Here is a 21,094-nt window from a genome sequence, read left to right as displayed (position 1 = left end):
ATTACATGTCAGCCACCAAAAAATGCCTGACTCACTCAATTTTAATATTCTTAATAGGGTCTTATACTTTTTTAATTCACATTATAATGATGATGTCGATGATGATGATGATGATGATGATGATGATGATGATGATGATGATGATGATGATGATGTGCAGGTCATGGGCTTGAAATCAGGGCATGTGTGCTGTGCTGTCCATGATCTTCAGCTCAAGGTCTGGAATTTTGTCTATTTCTTTTTGCTTCTTTCTTGGTGGTTAATTTGAGAGAATTGTCTCATGGAAAAGCTTGGCACTACTCAAGAGGTTGAAATCTGAGGATTGTGGTTTCAAGCCAGTCCTGGCAAGAAGTCCAAAACACTCTTTCCTTTTTCTTCTAAGTTTTTGTTTTAATGAGAAAGATGGGGTGCAGTGGAGTTGCAGTTTCATTAGCAGGTAAAAAGGATGTTTGTTTTTGAGCAATGGCCTCCCAAAGTACACTGCCTCCTGGCTAGGGATGGTGAACTGATGGTTATAATGCCTTCTGTCTTCCTTCTGTGACCTATTGCCCTGGTAACCGATTGTTTACAAAGATGTGATCCTGACTCCTGAGCAACAGGAAAAGGCACAATATCATTCCTGGGTTGGGATGAAAACCAAGTGGATCCCGCCATTTGGTGTGCTGCCTTGCTCTGGGGGGCAGGATGATAGTGCACCCTTCTATGAAGAAAGAAAATAACTTGAACAATTCTGTCCTCTTTGTTCATTTCTGACAGATGAGGGCTGTGAGACACATTCATGGAATCATCTAGGGGACTTGTCCAGGATCTCCATTGTGTCTGGGAAGGAAGGGCCCCAAGTTTTGCTGTAGAGAGATGCATCCTGCAGTGCCATGGCCCTGGTTTGCTCCAGTGCCAGTGATTACCCAGATCAGGAAATGTCACCTGTTGCAGGTAAAATAGCTCTCAGGACATTTGTCCTGATGACCATGGAAGCCCATGCCTAGGCCAGTGTAAGCAATGGTGACACAGTGGTGCTCGTGTGGCTGGGAGTATGGAAGTAGCACAGGTGTGGATGAGAGGTGTTGGGTAGCACACATGGTAGATGCCTTCTGCTCTGCCCACCACATGACTAAAGGTAATGCTGGATTCTGTCTGAAATTAACTAGGGTCTGGGGCACTGCACATTTTCTGAGATGCCAAAGCTCCCATGGGGACACAGGTTGAGGTAGACTAGGTGAAAGGGAGTGAAGGAAACCTGCAGAAAATAAGGAAGTTTTGATTCTTTTTAAAAGTTCCTTTAATGGTTAAATTTTAATCAAAATGGGAAATAAATGGAAAAAGTGATTCTAGATCTCAATTTCCTGAATAGCTAACATTCCAGGTGTGACACTAGTACCCATCTCACTCTTTTTTATCTATTGAGTTTATTAGGTTCTAGACACTGTAGCAAGTAGAAAAGAAAAACTTTGTTTTGAAGTTCTATGCTTTAGTGTGTGGGGGTGGGGGAGGGTGGAGAATGTATAAATATGTTTGAATATATGATGGAAAAATAGATTGAGAGATGTGCTAGGGAGGAGTGTTGGCAATTTACAGTGAGGTATGATTTCAGAAAAGCGTCATGTGGTAAAGTGACTTAGGAGATCAAGGCAACTCACCCAGGCCCCAGAATCAGGTAGGGTCATGAGCTCAAAGTTGAGAGTGTCTGGCCTGTCTTAGAGTCAGTAAACCAGTGTGGCTACATCACAATCAGTGTGTGGAGTAGAGGATATGCTTGCTGTAGGACAGGCAGTGGGCAGCTTGTGCAGAGCAATGAGTTACAAGTGTGGTCTCCACCCAGAAGCAGTGATCTCATCCAGGAACTTTAGCAGGTCCAGCCCAGACCTGTTTAGTCAGGGGCTAGGGTCCAGTGTTGCCTGCTTCAAAGAAGCCCTCTAGATGTATTTGAGAACCACTAGACAAGATAAGTTCCCTTAGACTATGGTAGAGACTTTGGATTTTATTCTGAAACAGAAGCTCTTGAAGGTTGGGAGTGAGAGAGTACAGGATTTAATTTAAGAAATATACAAAGTGGGTGCCAGTGGCTCATACCTCTATTCCTAGATACTCATGAGGTTGAGGTCTGAGAATCCTGGTACAAAGCTATTCTGGACAAGAATGTCTGAGACACTTAACTTGAAGTGGAGATATGGCTCAAGGGGCAAAGTGTTGGTTTTGAGAAAACAAGCTCAACAAATTCAAAGCCCTGGCTCTAAGTTCAAGCCCAAGTACCAGCACAAAACACACAGGCCAGGCAATGGTGGCTCACACCTGTAATCCTACTGACTCTGGTGGGTGTGGTCTGAGGATGGTAGTTTGAAACTAGCCCTGGCAGGAAAATCCATGAGATCTAATCTCCAAATACCCACTGGAAACAGCTAGAAGTGGGGCTATGGCTCAAATAGTAGAGCACCAGCCTTGAGTAAAAGCTCAGCCACATTATGCAGGGCCTTGAGTTCAAGCCCCAGTACTGACACTGACACAAACATAAGCACATATACACACACACAAACACCAACACAAGCAGTGATGGTCACTCATGGGAAGTAAGCACAGGAGCCCAGTGGTTCCCCTCTCAATTCTCAGGGCCCTCTTGTCCTCTGGAGACACCCCAGTTTTTCTTCCAGCATAATAATTATTATTACAAAATATTAGAATTATAAATATAATTACTATATTAATGCTATAAGTGCAATGATATAAAACATTTTTATAAAATGTATTAATATGTTACATATTATATTCTATAACATACATACATTATATATTATATAATATCTAGTAAATATACAAATAAATATAAATGTTATATATAATAGATAAAATATACATGCTACAATGGTAAATGAAATATAATGATATAAGTATAAAAATATTATAAATATACTTATTATTATACTAATTATTCTTCAGGAATCACAATGTGGCTTAGTGGTAGCGTGTTTGCCTGGCATACATGAAGACCTGGGTTTGGTTCCTCAGTAAACAGCAAAAGCAGGATGTGGCGCTGTGTCTTAAGTAATAGAATGCTAACCTTGAGCAGAGACAAGCTCAGAGACAGTGCCCAAGCCCTGGGTTCAAACCCTAGGACTCTCAAAAAAAGAACAATATAGTAATTCTTCTACCTGCTGGAGCCCTGTAAAACCAGACACACTCAATCAACTGGGACCTTGAATTTGAGTTCCACAAACATCAAAGATGATTTTTTTTCTAGTCAGTCCTGGGGCTTGAAGTCAAGGCCTAGGCACTGTCCTGGAGCTCTTATGCTCAAGTCTCATGTTCTACCACTGTAAGCCACAGCACCACTCCAGTTTTCTGGTGGTTAGCTTAAGATTAATGTCATGGACTTTCCTGCCCCGGCTAGTTTTGAACTGAGATCCTCAGATCTCAGCCTCCTGAGTAGCTTCAATTACAGGGGTGAGCCACTGGCTCCAGCTCACAAACACAGTCTTAGCTTCCAGGTCAGTGCCCTGGGCCCCTCCAGGCTAGCTGGTCCTCTTCTTCCCCAGCTTATTGGTGCTGGCAGCAGGTGAACAGGGCAGCGGAAGAGAAGGTGGTTCCTAGTTAACTGGGGGATCCTTTCTGTGTACTGCATGTCCTGCATTAAAAACCCAAACCCCCAGAGACACAAGTTCATTCCTTCAAGGTGGACAATCACCCAGTTCAGAAATTTAGGGGCACCCCTTAAAATCAACCTCTACTCTGATCAGGAGCCCGAAGTGACTGTACCCCTTTTTCCCAGGTTTAAGTTTTTCATTCTTGTTTTCACTATTAGAGTGTGTGTGTGTGTGTGTGTGTGTGTGTGTGTGTGTGTGTGTGTGCGTGTGTCTGTGTGTGTCTGTGTGTCTGTGTGTCTGTGTGTCTGTGTCTGTGTCTATGTGTGTTTTAGTTAGGTAGTTGTACAGAGATGCGGCCATGCAGCAGAGCAGTTCCTGGGTGCAGTGTTTTTTGAACCATGTCTCCCATTTCACAATTCTCACCACCCCTGACCTCAGTTTTCTTAATCTTTAGATTATGTAGTGAATGTTTGGAATTCAGAACAAGCAATTCGGGGCTGGGAAGGTGGCTCATTGGAAGACTGCTTGCCTCACTCACATGAGGCCCTGGGTTCAATTCCTCAGCACCATATAAGCAGAAAAAAGCCAGGAGTGGTGCTTTGGCTTAAGTGGGAGGGCACTAGCCTTGAGCTGAGGAGCTGAGGGACAGCACCCAGGCCCAGAGTTCAAGGCCCATGACCAAAACAAAACAAAACAAAAAAATCAAAACCAAAAACCAAGCAATTCATGTCTACAGTGCATCTTGATCTGTGTCATCCCTTCAATATCTTCCCCCTGCTTCCCCAACCATTCCCTTATTTTTGCGGGTCCTGTCAAATCCTTAGGAGCCAAAGTGGAACCAGCCGGGTGTCCTACATAGGGATTCATAACAGAGGAGAGAGGAGGAAAAAAAGCAGTATGATGCACATGAAAGTTTGCCTTTATAATTTCACAGTGCATTGCTATTTCCTACTCAGATATAATAGTGTAAGCGTATAATGATACCCCAATGTTATCAACAAAAGGTTTCTGTCCAGGGTGATATCACAGAAGGTAGCACTGACATTCATTTGAAAAGTATATCCACTAAAATATTCAAATGGAAGGGAGTCTTCTTACCATAGATATATAAATGAGCTCAAAAAACAAAACACTTAACAAAATGTCTATTGATGTCAGTTAAAATGTTAGTGCAATTTTATTTAGTGTGAACTGTGTTTATGAATGTTTAGATTGCAAATGGGAGTATTTTATTTCTGCCCACTTTCTCAGATCTCAGGAGGTTCATAAATAAAACAAATTTCTTTCTCCATTATTTTGTGATTACCACTTTCAAATGGCTCCCTGCCCATAGATTCTAATATTTGTGTCACAATGATTGGTAAAGACTTGAGCCTCTCCATTGATTATAATGACTCCCATTACATTCTGAAAGAGATAGTATATTAACTTCATCTTCAGACAGAGAGGTAAATTGATGCCAGCATGCTCAACGATTTTATGAAAGTTCATGCCATCGGTATCCACCATCTTTGGCAATGATGCATCAAATATTTATTTATTGATTGATTGATTGATTTTATGGTCCAGTCGTGGTGCCTGAACTCTGTGCCTGGGCGCTATCCCTCAGCTCTTCAGCTCAAGGCTAGCACTCTACCACTTGAGCCACAGCTCCACTTCCGGTTTTTTGCTTTTTGCTTATGTGGTGCTGAGGAATCAAACCCAGGGCCTCAATCATGCAAGGCAAGTGCTCTAACACTGAGCCACCTTCCCAGCCCTGCATCAACTATTTAATGAAGGAAAACTGGGAGCCAAGCTCTGTTTCAATGTCTAGGAATGGCCTGGAATTAAAATGTATAAAAACTTCATTTTCATAGAGCTGATGTTCTAGATGAGGATACTAACTGACAAAGAAACAGTTAAAAAAATCCAAACAGGCTTGGAAGGTGGCTCAGTGGTAGAGTGCTTGAGACCCTGGGTTCGATTCCTCAGCATCACATCAGGAGAAAAAGTGGGAAGTGGCACTGTGGCTCAAGTGGTAGAGTGCTAGCCTTGAGCTGAAGAACTGAGGGAGAGTGCTCAGGCCCATATTTCGTGCCCCATGACCCCCCCCCAATCCAAACAGTGGCAAACACTATGAAACAAAAGAAAATGGAGAAATGGAGTTATTTAAGTTCTGCCTCAACCACAACCTTGGGTGCAGCTACCTTAAGATGATCAAAAGAGGCTTCCGGGAGGAAGTGGCGCTGTAGCTCAAGTGGTAGAGCGCTCGCCTTGAGTTGAAGAGCTGAGGGACAATGCCCAGGCCCAGAGTTCAAGCCCCACGACCGACAAAAAAAAAAACTATATAAAAGAGGCTTCCTGGAAATGGTGACTAATGAATTAAGGTGTGAGTTCCGCAAACGAGTCATGAAGGAAAGAGTTGGGGAAAGATGATTTTGGGCAGAGGGGAACACTTGGAGCAAAGGTTGTGAGGTGGGAGACTTGGTGTTTTTGAGGAACATCAAGGTTGCGTGTCACTGGAATGAAATGAGTGAAGAGGGATGGTGGCAGATGCATATGACCCAGAGAAGAGTCTGGTCACATAGGGTCATATAAGCAAGGGCAATCAATGTGGGTTTCTTCTAGAACTTTCCACTGTGGATAATAGCAGGAGGTATCACTATGTGATATGTGCTTTTCAAGGTTCACCATGGTGGCAATGTGGAGAATAAATGAAGAGTGAAAGCCAGGAGCCCTGTGTGGCCATTGTTTAGTACAGGTCAGTGTAGATTAGAATGTCAACAATGGAGTAAAAGTAGTAGATGAAGTAGTGTTTGTTGTTTATTGTTTTTCTTTTTCTTTTTGCTGGTACTGGGGCTTGAATTCAAAGCCTAGCAATCTCACTTAGTTTTTCACTCTAGTAATGCTGAACATGTGAGTGACAGCTGGACTCTTGGCCATTTTGGTGGTTAAGTGGAGATAAGAGTTTCACTGACTATGCTGTAGGGGTTGGCTTTGAACTGTGACCTTAAGATCTCAGCCTTCCAAGTATCTAAGGTTACACGTGTGAGCCACTAGTGCCCAGCTTGTGGAAATGGTTTTGTAAAATGAGACATTAGAACTTGCTCCAAAGATGATGTAGGCTTTTGGCTGAAGCAAATAATAAGATAGATGGTAGAACTATTACAATGAGAAGATGGTAGGAAGAGAAATGTTCTAGCAAGCAGGGAAAGGAATCTCAAATTCTGTTTTAGGCAAATAATTTTGCTTCACCATTGAGAGATAGCCTGGCTAACTGGAGCTGTCTAGTAGACAGGCCTTTAAGTCCCCAAGCCTGGGAAAGAGCATTTTGAGTTAGAAATTGCATTTGGTGATTACCAGGGGGAAGGGATCATTTAAAGCCTGGAAAGTGTGGAATATCACCAAAGGAGGAAAAAGAGGCAAGCATACTGCCCAAACTTTGTTCTTAGTCTCCACATTAATCACTAGGTGTGGTCAAATACTACAGTCACTGAAACTAGCTACAACTATTGTATTATTTTTTTTTGGGTGTGCCACTCCTGAAGCTTGAACCCAGGGCCTAGGTACTGTGCCTACATGGAAGATTCCTGACTTCCATGATCAGACTTACTGTTTTCCTTCTGACTTTCCTGCCTCAGTCATCTTTCCATGGCTTACAGCCAAGGAGCTTGTCTTGGATGTAAGTGTAAGCCAGTTATCAACAAACCACAGGGTATGTTCAGAAGCAGCCATCTAGGATCTGCTGACTTTGCCCTGGGTCTGCACGCTCCATCCCTGGTCCATAGCAAAGGAACCACAAATGCATAAGTTGATGAACCAATGCTAAAATGGATGGTTGTGGCTGGGCATGGTTTGGATGTACTGATGAAGCCACTCTAAGGTGGCTTAGGCATCACTGTTGGACCAGGTTTGTTAGATTTTAGAATACATGTTTCAATACATGTTCTAGTCAAGACTGCATACCTTTGTCTCTCCCAATCATCTCACATCCCAAGCAGGGCACAACCCCAAGTTCTCATCTCATTACCCAGTTAAGACTACTTTGCCCATTTTCTGTGCATAGATTCATTTTTCTGAGTAATTCCTTCTTTATTTTATTTATAACACTTAGTACTAAACCACTGGCATTTAATGATTCAGTCTCTCATTATTCTCTGAGAATGTCTTTTATTCTATGGATCTATGAAATCCTTTGGGGCAAAATCTGTGACTTAAAATCATGGCCCCACCCTACACCATAGGACATTGAACATTAATAAGCCCTGAAGCAAGGCCTGTTGTTTTAGAGGTCATCTTTTTAGGAAATCATTTTCCCAACTCTAATTAAATTAGGGTTTTTAAAATTTAAGTTTGAAACACATTTCACCCTCTAGGTAACTATTTTGATTGCATTGGTCTGTTACAGGCTATAAGTCCCTCTCTGTTCCTGGTGATATACAAGGTTTCTACTTAACATGTGAAAAATGGAATGCATAAAAAGATCAGTGAAGGCTGGGAATGTGGCTTAGTGGTAGAGTGCTTTCCTAGCATGCATGAAGTGTGACATAAACAGAAAAAGCCAGAAGTAGTGATGGGTTTAAGTTGCAGAATTCTACCTTTGAGCAAAAAAGCTTAGTGGCAGTTCCCAGGCTGAGTTCAAGCCCCACAACTGGCAAAAAATATCAGTGGAGATGGGCTGTGAATGCAGTGGCCTCATGAACAATTATCTGTGTGGTTGCGGTTTTCACAGTGCAAATTACAGCACACCAGGTCATTCTTTCCAATCTGCATCCCTTCTTCTTGGGAACAAACTCTTCCCTGCAGCATGGGTCTTCCATGGACACGAGGCCTCATGAAGGCTGATTTATCCTTACCGAGTATAATTGAATCCTTTGGTTTGCACATCTTAGCTCCACAGAAAGCACCGTTCCCAAATGTTAGGGAGAATAAGCAAGTTGGCAGTAGCTAAGCTGGGCTAGGGAGATGGGGTAATGTGAATTTACACATATATACTTTGCCTAGTCCATAGGTTTCAGAGAAAGCATAAAAACTCAAAAACATTTGGAATTTAAGGGGCTTTGAAGAGGCTTAATTCCTTAATGAAAATTAGCATCATTGTTTCTTAGCTATGAATGACTTCAGGAAAAAAAAACTAAAAATGATATTATTTGAAACTGGGTACTAATGGCTCATACCTCTAATCCTAGTGACACAGGAAGCTGAGATCTGAGGAGTGTGGTTCAAAGCCAGCCTAGATAGGAAAATCCATGAGACTCTTATCTCTGGTTAACTATCAAAAAGCCAGAATTGAAGTTGTTGTTCAAATGATAGGCCATCATATTTGAGAAAAAAAAGAACTAAGCCAATGATACCCCATCCTGACCCTGAGTTCAAAACCAACCAGGAAGGAGAGAGAGAGAGAGAAAGAGAGAGAAAGAAAAAAAGAAGAGGGCAGAGAGAGAGAGAAAGATAGAGAGAGTGAGGCAGTGATGGGGAGAAGTAATAATAATAGAAATGTAATGACAACAAATCTAAAGAATGTGGCAAAGCCTTTAATAAGTTCTTGAAAAACAAGGGATAGGAGCTCTGCACAAGTAATGGCTGAGGAAGCTTTATTGAAGTAGGATGCCTAAACTGGGCACCTAAGACTCATACCTGAAATCCTAGCTACTTAGGAGGTTTATGGTACAAATCCAGCCTGGGCAGGAAAGTCTGTGAGATTTTTACCTCCTTTTTTTCTTTCCAGTCCTGGGGCTTGAACTCTGGGCCTGGGCAATGTCCCTGAGCATTTTTTGCTCAAGGTTAGCACCCTACCACTTGAACCACAGCACCACTTCCAGCTTTTTCTGTTTATGTGGTACTGAAGAATCAAACCTGGGCCTTCATAAGCATTAAATTCTGGAAGTAGAACTGTGGCTCAAGTGGTAGAGCACAAAAGCTCAGGGATAGCACCCAAGAAAGAGATGGAGCACTAGGACTGGCAACAAAAAGAAAATATGAACTATTTACTTTGTGCCACATCAAGTATTTTGGACTATTTAAAGTATCAAAAGATAGTTCTACTTAAGAAATCATGGCTTAAATGTCTGGGGTGTGTGTGTGTGTGTGTGTGTGTGTGTGTGTGTGTGTGTGTGTGTGTGTGTGTCTGTGTGTGTGTGTCTGTGTGTGTGTTTGTGGTACAGAGAGAGGAGAAAGCATGGAAAGCCAAGAGAGTTCTAAATCTAAGACTTCAGAGGCCATCTTTCAGAGAAAGCCTGCAGAACTGGGAGTAAACTAGATCCAATGCTGTGCTTTGGTCAACTAGTTGTAAGAAAGCCCCAACTGGCCACTGGTGTGGATTGCAGGAAAGAGGATAAGGCAGTAAGAATAGAATTAAAGGGGTCTGAGCCACTCACACAAATTCCAGGTATCATTTCCTGGATATATGTAGGCCCAACCTTTGATCTTCAGTAAAACCAGGAATTCACAAAAGTGAAAACTTGTAAGAAATAACTGAAATAAATAAGTGACTAGAGGTGTTCAGCAGCAAATTTTGGCAAGCAGAACACATGTGAACAGAGCAAAATGGAAATGATCAACTCTGACAAGTGGTGGGAGGGAGCACAGAGAGACTCATGCACAGAGCTAGGCTCTGAGTTCAAGGCCCACGACACAAAAAGGAAGGAGTAATGATCAAAACTTTTCCAATTTTGATTTCTAGCATGAGCCTATATATTCAAGCATTTAGCAGCCCAATAGACTTCAAGTAGAACAAACTGTGATCACTTAACACATTGTAATTAAACCATCAAAGATAGAGAACCTCCAAAATCACACAATTCATCACACACAAGACTTCTTCAATGAGATTATGAACAATTCCACGTAAGAAACCAAGGATGTCAACGCACAACAAGTGCAGCAAATTTACAATGCTAAAAGCTAGACTACACAGAGAAATGAATGAGGTCTTATCTCCAGTAAGCAGCAAAATGCCGAGCTGGAGGTTTGCTTCAAGTGACAGAGTACTATGGAAACCCAGAAAGCCAAACAAAGCTAGGTATTCGTTGGTGGCTCATTCCTGCTATTCTAGATAGTCAGAAGCCTGAGATCTGAGGATCACAATTCAAAGCCACCTTGGGCAGGGAAATCTATGAGACTCTTCTTGCCTATTAACCACAAAAACAAAGAATAAAAGCCAAAGTAGAGCTGTGGCTTTACCTTGGGTAAAAGTCTCAGGGACTGGAACTAGGCCATGATTTCAAGCTTAGAACTAGCACCTAAAGAAAGAAAGAGAAAAGGAGAGAAAGAAAACAAAAACAAAACAGAAAGCCAAACAAGAGCACAGATCTATAACTTCAAGCCCCAGCATGCATGTGTAGGTACACACACACACACACACACACACACACCCCAAGATTGAAATACAAGCAGTAATGAGGTTATGTTGAGTAAATCTTTGATGTCCTGAAATCATGAATATAAATGACAACTAGATACCAATTGATATAGATATAGATATATAAACTCTATAGATTATCTATCTGCTAAAGATAACAGATCTATCTATATCTGTAACAGATTATCTGTAGAAATTTTATCTCTCTCTCTCTCTCTCTCTCTCTCTATCTATCTATCTATCTATCTATCTATCTATCTATCTATCTATCTATCTATCTGGCTATCTGTCTACATAGAGAGTGCGAGACAGAGAGAAAACGATCTTGGGGCTTGAACTCAGGCCCTGGACACTGTCCCTGAGCATCTCTAACTCACGGCTAGCATGCTACCACTTGAGCCACAGCCCCAATTCTGGCTTTTTCTTTTTAGGTGGTACTGAAAAACTGAACACAAGGCTTCATGCCTGCTAGGCAAGCACTCTAACACTAAGCCCCATTCCTAGCCCCTAGTTAAAGGTTTTTAAACAGAAGTACTAGAGTTCAAACTGAGAGCCTCTAGCTACTAACTAGATCCCTCTTCCTCTGCAGGGGATCTTGTACTTGAGCTGACTCCCCTAGCCCCTACCCTTCATCACTTTGGATTACAAAGCAATTGATGAGGACCTAATAGGAAATGTTGATGTTTTCTTTTACCTCATCGATGGTAGTGACTACTGGTAACTCCTACCAGAAGTGGATTTTGACCATGAGTTGCTCCTATTTTCACCACCAAGTTAAGTGAAAGAGAATGGAGAGATGCCCTGTGACCCAGTGATCCTAGTGCAGGGAATCCTGAATAAAAGGAAAGAATTGTGCATACAAATGTGGTAAATTCACAAAAGGAAGAGAAAAGCATCCTGTACCTGGCTTTACCTCCTGATTCCCCCTTCACCTCCATGGTTGAATCTTACTTGGCCATATTTGCAACAATGTATCCTTCTTAGCAGTACTTCCTGTGCCTCAGCCACAGGTTTCAAGTTGCTTTTATTTTCAGGGTTTGTTTTGTGACTTCATCTTTTCGTATGGCCTTTTAATTTATTTTTTGTATTTTTTTGTCCATCATGGGGCCTGAATTCTGGGCCTGGGCACTGTCTCTGAACTCTTCAGTTCAAGACTAGCTAGCACTCTACCACTTGAGCCACAGTGCCATTTCTGGTTTTTTTCTGCTTATGCGGTAGAGAGTAGCCTTGAGGAAGTAAGCCCAGATACAGCACCCAGGACTTGGTTTCAAGCCCCAAGACTGGGACACACACACACACACACACATACACACACACACACACACACACACACACACACACACACACACACACACACACACACACACACACACAAGCTACCTACCTTTATGTACGAAAGATACTTAGGTTCTGCGCTCTCTTAAAATGTTGCTAATCATGTACAGTTGTGTAAGTATCTCTCATTTTAAATGATCATTCTTCCCTTCTGTTTAAAAATGAAATTATGAGAGCCTGGTATCCATGGCTCACACTTGTAATCCTAGCTATTCAGGAGGCTGAGATCTGAGAATCACAGGTCATTGCCAGCCCAGGCACAAAAGCCCGTGAGCCTCTTATCTCCAATAAACCACCAGAAAACCAGAAGTGTGCTGTAGCTCAAGTGGTAGAGCACTCGCCTGGACTGAAGAGCACAGGGACAGCACCCAGGCCCAGAGTTTAAGCCCCATGACCAAAAAAAATAAAAAGAAAAATTATCAGAAAAAATATTTTTGTAAAGCAGATATTTTCTAAGGCCAAAAAACCTTCAGAATTTCTGGTCCATAAAATGTTATGTGCATGGTCTTTCTGTAACTCTCCAATGTATATTCCTATATTTTTAGGGGAAGTTTATATATAGCTTTTACTGTACTACTCAGAAGAGATTTATGCTCAAATATCTAGCACCCTTGAATATGCAGTCCCATGACTTTGCAGGAAAAGAATGGAAAGAGATGGAAACCCACGACAGGAATGAAAGGGAGTAAGGCAGTTTGCTCTCAACAGCAGGGGAGAAGGTGGAGAGGACATCAAATGGCACAGATACTGGTAAGGAGTTTTCATTCGCTTTGGCAGTGGTTTCTCCTACAAAAGGGAGATGTATAAGCACAAAAGAAAGGTTCATTGACATTTTTGCTTTATTATTATGTGATTTATTTTTTAAAAAATTGAGCCATTTTTGCCTACAAACACAAATTACTTTAGGATGAAGGCTAATAAGATAAGCAGTCTTAAATTTTCATTTCATTTCAAATATAAAAGTATTGATCTAGTCAGGTGCTGGTGGCTCACGCTTGTAATCCAAGCTGCTCAGGAGACTGAGATCTGATGATCTAGATTCAAAGCCAGCCCAGGCAGGAAACTCCATGAGACTCTTATCTCCAATAATCGACCAGAAAACTGGAAGTGGTGCTGTGGATCAAGTGGTAGAGCACTCGCCTTAAGCTGAAGAGCTGAGGGACAGTGTCGAGGTCCAGAGTACAAGCCCCATTACTAGATAGATAGATAGATAGATAGATAGATAGATAGATAGATAGATAAATAGATAGATAGATAGATAGATAGATAGATAGATAGATAGATAGATAGATAGATAGATAGATAGATAGATAGATAGATAGATAGATAGATAGTTAGATAGATCTAGCTGGGCACTGATGGCTTAAGCCTGTAATCGTAGTTAATCAAAAGGCTGACATTGGAGATTTGCAGTTCGAAAGCGAGACCAGGCAGAAAAGTCCATGAGACTCCTGTCTCAGATAAACTACTCAGAAAAAGCTGGAAGTGGTGCAGTGGCTTAAGTGGAAGAACTCTAGCCTTGAGTACAAAAAGGGTCAGGGATGGTGCCAGGTCCTGAGTTCAAGCCACAGAACTAGCAAAATAAAAAGTATGTATCTACACAAGAGTAGAGTAAAAAGTTTCAGTGACATGACCTTCTAAACAAGAGGAAACTATAGTCAGAAACAGATCAATTGCTGGCAAGGGCTGTGAACAGACACAAAGGTGTGGCTACAAACTGGCATGAAGGAACACCCTCAGGTAAGCCTCATACATACAGAAACTATTCTTTTTTTGCGGGGGGGTCCGGTCGTGGGGCCTGAACACTGGGCCTGGGCACTGTCCCTCAGATCTTCAGCCCAAGGCTAGCGCTCTAACACTTGAGCCACAGCACCACTTCTGGCTTTTTTCTTTTTGCTTATGTGGTGCTGAGGAATTGAACCCAGGCCCTCATGCATGCAAGGCAAGCGCTCTACCACTGAGACACCTTCCCAGCCCAGGAACTATTCTTTATTTGTGTATTACAATATACTGTGATTATGTAGTATAAATATAACTATGATTCTATAGTATAAACATAAATATTATTTCTCAATACAGTGTCATATTGCAAAAGAAACAGTATACAAATTGTAGCTCAACTTTGTCCTAGAAGACTATCCTGATTCTTAGTAAGGGAATCAATATACATTACAAAAATGAATATGTTTCAAAAATAATTGTTCTGTTTTGCCTTTAGACATCTCTTGCTAGATCAACAAGTACATCAAGTAATTTAACTATGTTATATCAAATACTGTATTATGGAGAGAACTTTTGCTTTCCAGTAAAGTAAATAAGCTTGTATTACACTTGCCTTCCTACACAGCAACTGGAAAACCAGACAAAATAGAAGAAAGAACTATTTTCAGACTGGAGAAAAGACAGAACAAGACTTTGGTCCAGGAGAAAAGAAAAAAAAAGTGAACCCTACAGTTGTGATTTCTGCCTAGAGAAAAGTTCAAAACCACAACACACAGAGGAGAACCTAAAGCCAACAGAATTCTCACAGGCAAAATAAGTCAGGGATAATGTCTGGAGTCAGGGAAGGCTGAAGCAGCTACCACATGAAAGTCAGAAAACTTCAGAAGATGCAGCTATGTAAGTAAAATGTTCCAAGAATCTACAGATGTGCCCATGTGACTTTATCTGAATAATACCCTGTTCAAGCACTAGGTAATTCCACAAAGCTGGAAGAGGAACTACCTGAGTAGTAAGTGACACAATCCCCAAAGCTCAAGCTAGGCTGAAACATCAGGTTTCTAGGCAACCAAAGTGAACAGACTTCATTGAACACCTGAGGGCTAAGAGTGAATTCAGAAAAATTAGGGCTCAGCAGTAAAGATAAACTAGTCTTTAAGAATGAAGGTTACATTAGACTGACTATAAATAAGCCAAACAGAAAGAGGGAGGGGTGACATTGTCCAAAAAGAAATGTACTCTTTACCCGACTTATGAAACTGTAACCCGTATCTTTATAGTAACAATTAAAAAAATTTAAGTATGAATCTGAACTATGTATATCATGACTAACTGCCAATTAATGGAAAGTAGAACTGGGCCATTGGTGGCTCATGACTGTGTTCCTAGCTACTCAGGGGACGGAGATCTAAAAATCACAATGGAAGGAAAGCCAGGGCAGAAAAGTTTGTGAGGCTCTTATCACCATTTATTTATCCAGCAAAAATCAGAGGTATGGGTCAATTGCCAGCTTTGGGAGAAAGGGGGCAAGGTAGACTTTTAAGCCCTGAGTTCAAGACCCAGTTCCAGAACACAAACAATGAGAGAGAGAGAGAGAGAGAGAGAGAGAGAGAGAGAGAGAGAGAGAGAGAGAGAGAGAGAGAGAGAGAGAGAGAGAGAGAGAGAAATAGAGAGAGAGAGAGAGAGATTGAAGAATAAACCGAAGGAAAAAAAGTAAAAGAAAAAAGAAATAACTTCATACAGTACATTTAAAACAACAACAAAACCCTCTTGTTCTCATACCTTGGAGTTCATTTCAATCTTATTCATAGCTATTTAACTATAGGACTAACAAATGAGGGAAACCATGGGACCTATTCTTTGGGTATGGCTTACTTCACTTAATGTGATTTTTTCCCAAGTCTTTCCATTTTTTTTTTTTTACAAAAGGGCATGTGTCATTCTTTCTGATGGAACCATTGAATTCCATTGTGTATGTGTGTGTGTGTGTGTGTGTGTGTGTGTGTGTGTGTGTGCGTGTGTGCACGCACGTGCACGCACATATATATATATCACATTTTCTTGGTCTACTCATCTACTGAGAAGCATCTGGGTTGTTTCCATATCTTAGCTATGGTAAACAATGCTGCCCTGAAAATGGATGTACTGTTAACTTTAGTGTGGCCTTGTTTGTGATTGTTTAAATGTTAGAATTTAAAGAGAATGGTCAATAGCAAATGAGTCAATTTCATATTTATTAACTATTTTATTAAATTTAAAATGTAAATTTGCTGGGGGGATGGATCAGTTACGGGGACCAGGGAGGGTATGAGTGTATATATTGTGGGGGAAGCCCAGCTTCCTTGATATAAGCAATTGTGCATATGACATCAAGTTCTCTACTAGTGCAGACATAGAGCATTAAGTATCTCAGTTGTACACCCTCCAGGATTTGCTCTTCATTATCAGCTGTGAGGGTCTATGTGTACCAATATTCTGGCTGAATAAGAAACACCCCATCAGGCATGTTAAAGCATGAATCTTCAGTTTTGCTCCCAAAACACTCAGGTGTTCAAGTAACCTGCTTGCAATGACCTGGAGAGTTCTCTCTCCAGACTCTGAGCTACCAGACTTTGCTTCTTTCAAAAGAGAATTTACTGGAAGTATTCAGAGTCTCTGATTCTTGCTGCATGGCATTAATAAATTGGAAGAGAGAGAGAGAACTAGACAGGATGAGGATTTTCAGGGAGAGATTCTAGGCCTCTTTGGCATGATCACAAGGAGACCCGTGAGTGAAAGTAACACATGCACAAAATTATAAAAATTCAATACCTAAGCCTATATGAAATAACACTGCAAAAATCACAGATCATGCTGTCCACATGTTCTTTTTCTTTTTCTTTTGTCACTCATGGGGCTTGAACTCTGGGCCACGTGCTGTACCTCAGCTCTTCATTTCAAGCTAGCGCCCTACCACTTGAGACATAGCATCACTTCCAGCTTTATCTGCTTATACGGTGCAGAGAAATCAAACCCAGGGCCTCATGCATGCAAAGCAAGCACTCTACCACTGAGCCACCTTCCCAGCCCCTGTCCACATGTTCTTAATAATCTTTTATATTTACTGCAGAATGGCAAAGGAAGAATTCAAAATGGAAGATGATTTGGATGACTATGGACAATCAGCGCAACTTATTAATAAATTGTGATCGATGCACAGAAGCAATGTGAGATAGACACACTGACTGTCAGACAACCAATTTCCCCACAGAGACACATCACCGTATTCAGGTTACCTGGAAGACTTCTAAGATTTCTGTTGAGCATGTGAGTCCATGCGAGCAGAAGAGCCAGCAGCAGGACTCTCATGCTGTGGGGCTTTCTGTCTTCAGCTTCATGGTTTTGGAGGATGGTGGCTCCTTGGTTTTTATGAGAGTCTCCTGTGGGTCAATCTCCTGGATGAACCAATCAGTGCTCACCATCCAGAGGTGTTAACTCTCCCCCATCCACACCCCATGCCAAAAAAAACGTCCTGCTTGGGACAGGTGGTCTGGAGGGAATTCCAGCTCTCTAAGCAGATGAGCAGCAAGAACATGGTGAGCTGAGTACACTTGTGTTCACTGGGAGCAGTGAACTGATTATCACTTCCATGTACACAAGTATTTATTTTCTTCAACTTGGCACTTAGTGAAATGGATGGAAGGGAAACCAAGTCTCCATTCTGGCTGAAGGTGAAATGGCAAAGCTTCCTTGCAACTGAGGTTGATTTAGCTATCAGGTGGAAGAAGTGAAGTCCTGGGGGCAGATAGCATCAGAATCAGATGGAACGTTCCAAACCAGCCCAGGCCATGTGAAAGTTCTGGACTCTTTCCTCCAGCTGACCACCCAAAGGACACAGGTACATATGTGGCTCAAGTAGTAGGGTGTTAGCAGGGAGAAAAATAATATCTAAGACACAGTATCCCAGCCCTGAGTCCATGTCCCAGGACATGTCCTAAATTAAAGGAAACCATGAACTCAATGTCTTTCTATGTCCTTTAGAGAAACAGTGATTTCTATAAATGTCTCACAGGATATTCTTTATTAGACATTCCTATGAACTGGCCACATTCCTCAAATTACAGTTGAAGGGAAATGCACCTGGTGACATTACATTTCTAACCATGGGATGAAGTTCACAGTCAACCCCAGGTAGCAGAGTCTGTAGTCCATATATGGATTATATGGGCAGAAGCAGAGGCACTGGCAGAGTGGATGTGTGCTTTTGACACAACAGGAAGAACAGCATGCACTGATGACCTTTGCACATGATTTTCTGACTGAAGAGCTTCACAGTGATATGATGGGAAGTAATAGAGTGGAGTTTTCAGATCTAAGTCACAGAAGGGCAACTCCTCTTCCTTTCCAGGAGGAATCCATCAACTACTCAGAAAAAGCCAGAAGTGGTGTTCTGTCTCAAGGGATGGAGCACCCGCCTGGAGCAAAAAGAGACTCATTGATGCAGTCCAGGCCTAAGTTCAAGTCCCACGAATGGTCAAAAAAATAATTGGGACGTGGGGATGGAATAGAGATATAGATAATTGGACTGCTGGATTGATTCACAGAAACAAGTCAATGGGGCCAAGTCTGGTCCTGTAAAAGATTAGCGGACCAGACTGGAGCAAAAAAAAACCAAGATCCACTCATGTGTTTTCTATAATACACTCAAATCATAGTCACAGATCAACACAAGTCTGAGCAAAGGGATGGAAATGAATCTTCCAGGAAAATTCATCCTGTGAGAAGGCAGGAGTATCCACCCTGTCATCTGATAAAACAGAGTTCTGATTAAAACCAATTAGAACAGACAAGATCATTACAGATAAAGGGAGTGATCAATGAAGAAACAATCACATAGGTTAATATATAGTCCCAAACACGAAGCACTTAAACATGAAATAAATGTTTTCAGCCTCACAGAAAATGACAGACCCCAACACTCATGTTCAGGTTTTCCAATACTATTGGAAGCTCTACTTCCTGACCTTCACTTTCATCGTATGGTTATTTGATGGATGAGGAGTGGAGAGATGATGATTTGGCTGGGGTGGGGGTAGTTTAATTCAAAATGAGATCATGAGATCCCCTCCTCCTGATAATAACTAGGAGCCACCAATACCTCGTCTCATAATTATATTCTTTAGCAACTTGAGAACACTCAGCTAGTCAAAGGGTAGAATAGAGTGAAATCTCCAGCCAGTCTTGGTGTCAACTCCTACTGTGTGGAAAAATAGGGCTGTGGTTTGAAGTGGTAAATGCAGGAAAATAGGAATCCACTCCACATATCCCTTTTCCTCTCAATTGACTGGGGAAAGGAAATCCACAGTACATAACTCTGGAAAATTCAAAATACTATGACATCATAACGACTAATCCCCAAAGAAAGGTTTTTGACATCTAAAGGTGAGGACACAGAATCTCTACAAATGAGTAAACCCCAGAATAGGAAATGTCAAATACTGGATTCCTCAGGGATGGAAATGATTTTGTTTTATCATTGTTCAACTCATGGTAATATTTTTTTGTCTCAGTCTCAGTCTTATCCTCCTGGAGCATAATTTTATTTTTCAGGAGTGCTTAGGAAAAGAAAGAATTTTCTGGAAGGAATCAGTCTCAGGAACCTTAGTTGGTCCATTTGCCCACGATCCTCAACTTCATGTCTTGCACGGGGCAAGGGTGGGGGGAGATCTGTGTATGAATTCTGCCCATCCATCCCTCCTGCTCACAGATGTCTCCTGGATAATTTCAGATCTGTCCTTCAAGTCCCATCTGAGAGGTTGACAACTCATGGCTTCCTCTGTGACCAAAGATGGTCCAAGGAAATCCATGTCCACTTTGAGTAAGAATTCTATTATTATTATATTATCTATATATCTAATAGATATATCTATACATCTATTGTCTATTATATTCCTTCTTTCATTCTTTCAACAATTATGGCTGAGGGGCATCTGCATAGGTCTCACAGCTCTCTTGGCCCATTGGCCATGCTGCCGCCCAGGGTCTCTGCCCAGCTATCTCCACCCAGAGAATCTCATCAGAATCTTATCCGTATCTCCATTCTTGAGTTGTTCTCAGCCAGATGCCCTCTGCCCTCTGGCCTCATCTGTGTTATATTGAAATTCATTTGTAAGATCCAGATTGGACATATTTTGAGAGGTCAGATTAGGAGTCTTTATTAGAGTGTTCATTATTAGTCAGTAACTGCAGGCAGATACATGTCCTCAGAAAACTTGCAGCCTTGAATGCACTTTGTACCATCAGGAAACTGAGCCATGAGGATAATGAAGAACAGAAAAGCAATGTCCAACTCCAGTGAAAAGCCCAAGTGAGATGCCATGGTGATCTGAGGAGACGCAGGAAACATGAAGCATGGTGAAAAATGGTGCGTGTAATTGTTGGGGCCTAAATAGGGTCAAGATAAGGGTCACAGGAAGCTCAAGATTCAAGTTCAAGACACAGGACTGGGATGAAACTATTGTCCAAGTTCCTCTAGGAACTCAGGCACACACATCACATGGGGGTGGGACTTCCTTCTTCTAGGAACTCAGGCATGCACATCATCTGGGGGTGAGATTTCCTTTCCTCTGGGGATTCAAGCAGAGCCATCACCTGGAGGTGGCCTCTACCTTCATCCAACAAGAAGGCAAGATAGTGCCAGGTAGATCCAGTATCCTCATTTCACCTGCTTATACAGACGCTTCTGATTCAAAATTGCAAATCCCCATGTCTCATACCCTACTGTATTTAAACCCTGATCCGCCTGTGCCTCCAGGCTGATGCTCCTCTCCAGCAATGATTAACTCCTAACCCCATCTATAGGAGGTATCTGCCTTCTTCTTTCCTTTTGTCTCCTTGATCTTTCCTAACAAAGTAGGGCTAGCTATATCTCTTGTTTACATTAACTTATTCCATTGTCATTATGGAGGTGATGCCCAGAGCAATTCCCATGACCTAAGTCAGGTAAGAATACATTTCCTAACTTAACCAAAGAAGTGAAGGACCTCTATGATGAAAACTTGAAAAACTTGAAAAAGGATATCAAAACAGAACTTAGAAAATGGCAAAAAAAAAAATCCCAGGCTCCTGTATTGGAAAGATCAACATC

General features: G+C 41.6%; 1 protein-coding gene across 1 annotated transcript in view; it reads left to right on the top strand.

Annotated features, from left to right (window-relative positions):
* Positions 1 to 18,014, top strand: part of LOC138813384 (protein FAM114A2-like) — a 50,829-nt gene extending 32,815 nt beyond the window's left edge. Inside the window, exons 7-9 of the mRNA XM_070001785.1 lie at positions 12,889 to 12,999; positions 14,597 to 14,868; positions 17,078 to 18,014. Of these exons, the coding sequence (XP_069857886.1) occupies positions 12,889 to 12,999; positions 14,597 to 14,620 (135 nt within the window). The 3' untranslated portion in view covers positions 14,621 to 14,868; positions 17,078 to 18,014. The remainder of the gene's footprint in view (positions 1 to 12,888; positions 13,000 to 14,596; positions 14,869 to 17,077) is intronic.
* Positions 18,015 to 21,094: the final 3,080 nt, after the last annotated feature.

Source organism: Dipodomys merriami, unplaced genomic scaffold, assembly GCF_024711535.1.
Source record: "Dipodomys merriami isolate MVZ:Mamm:240054 unplaced genomic scaffold, mDipMer1.0.p SCAF_593, whole genome shotgun sequence".
Classification (NCBI taxonomy): domain Eukaryota; kingdom Metazoa; phylum Chordata; class Mammalia; order Rodentia; family Heteromyidae; genus Dipodomys; species Dipodomys merriami.
The sequence above is the reverse complement of the archived record's forward strand: the minus strand, read 5'-3'. Positions and strand labels throughout refer to the sequence as shown.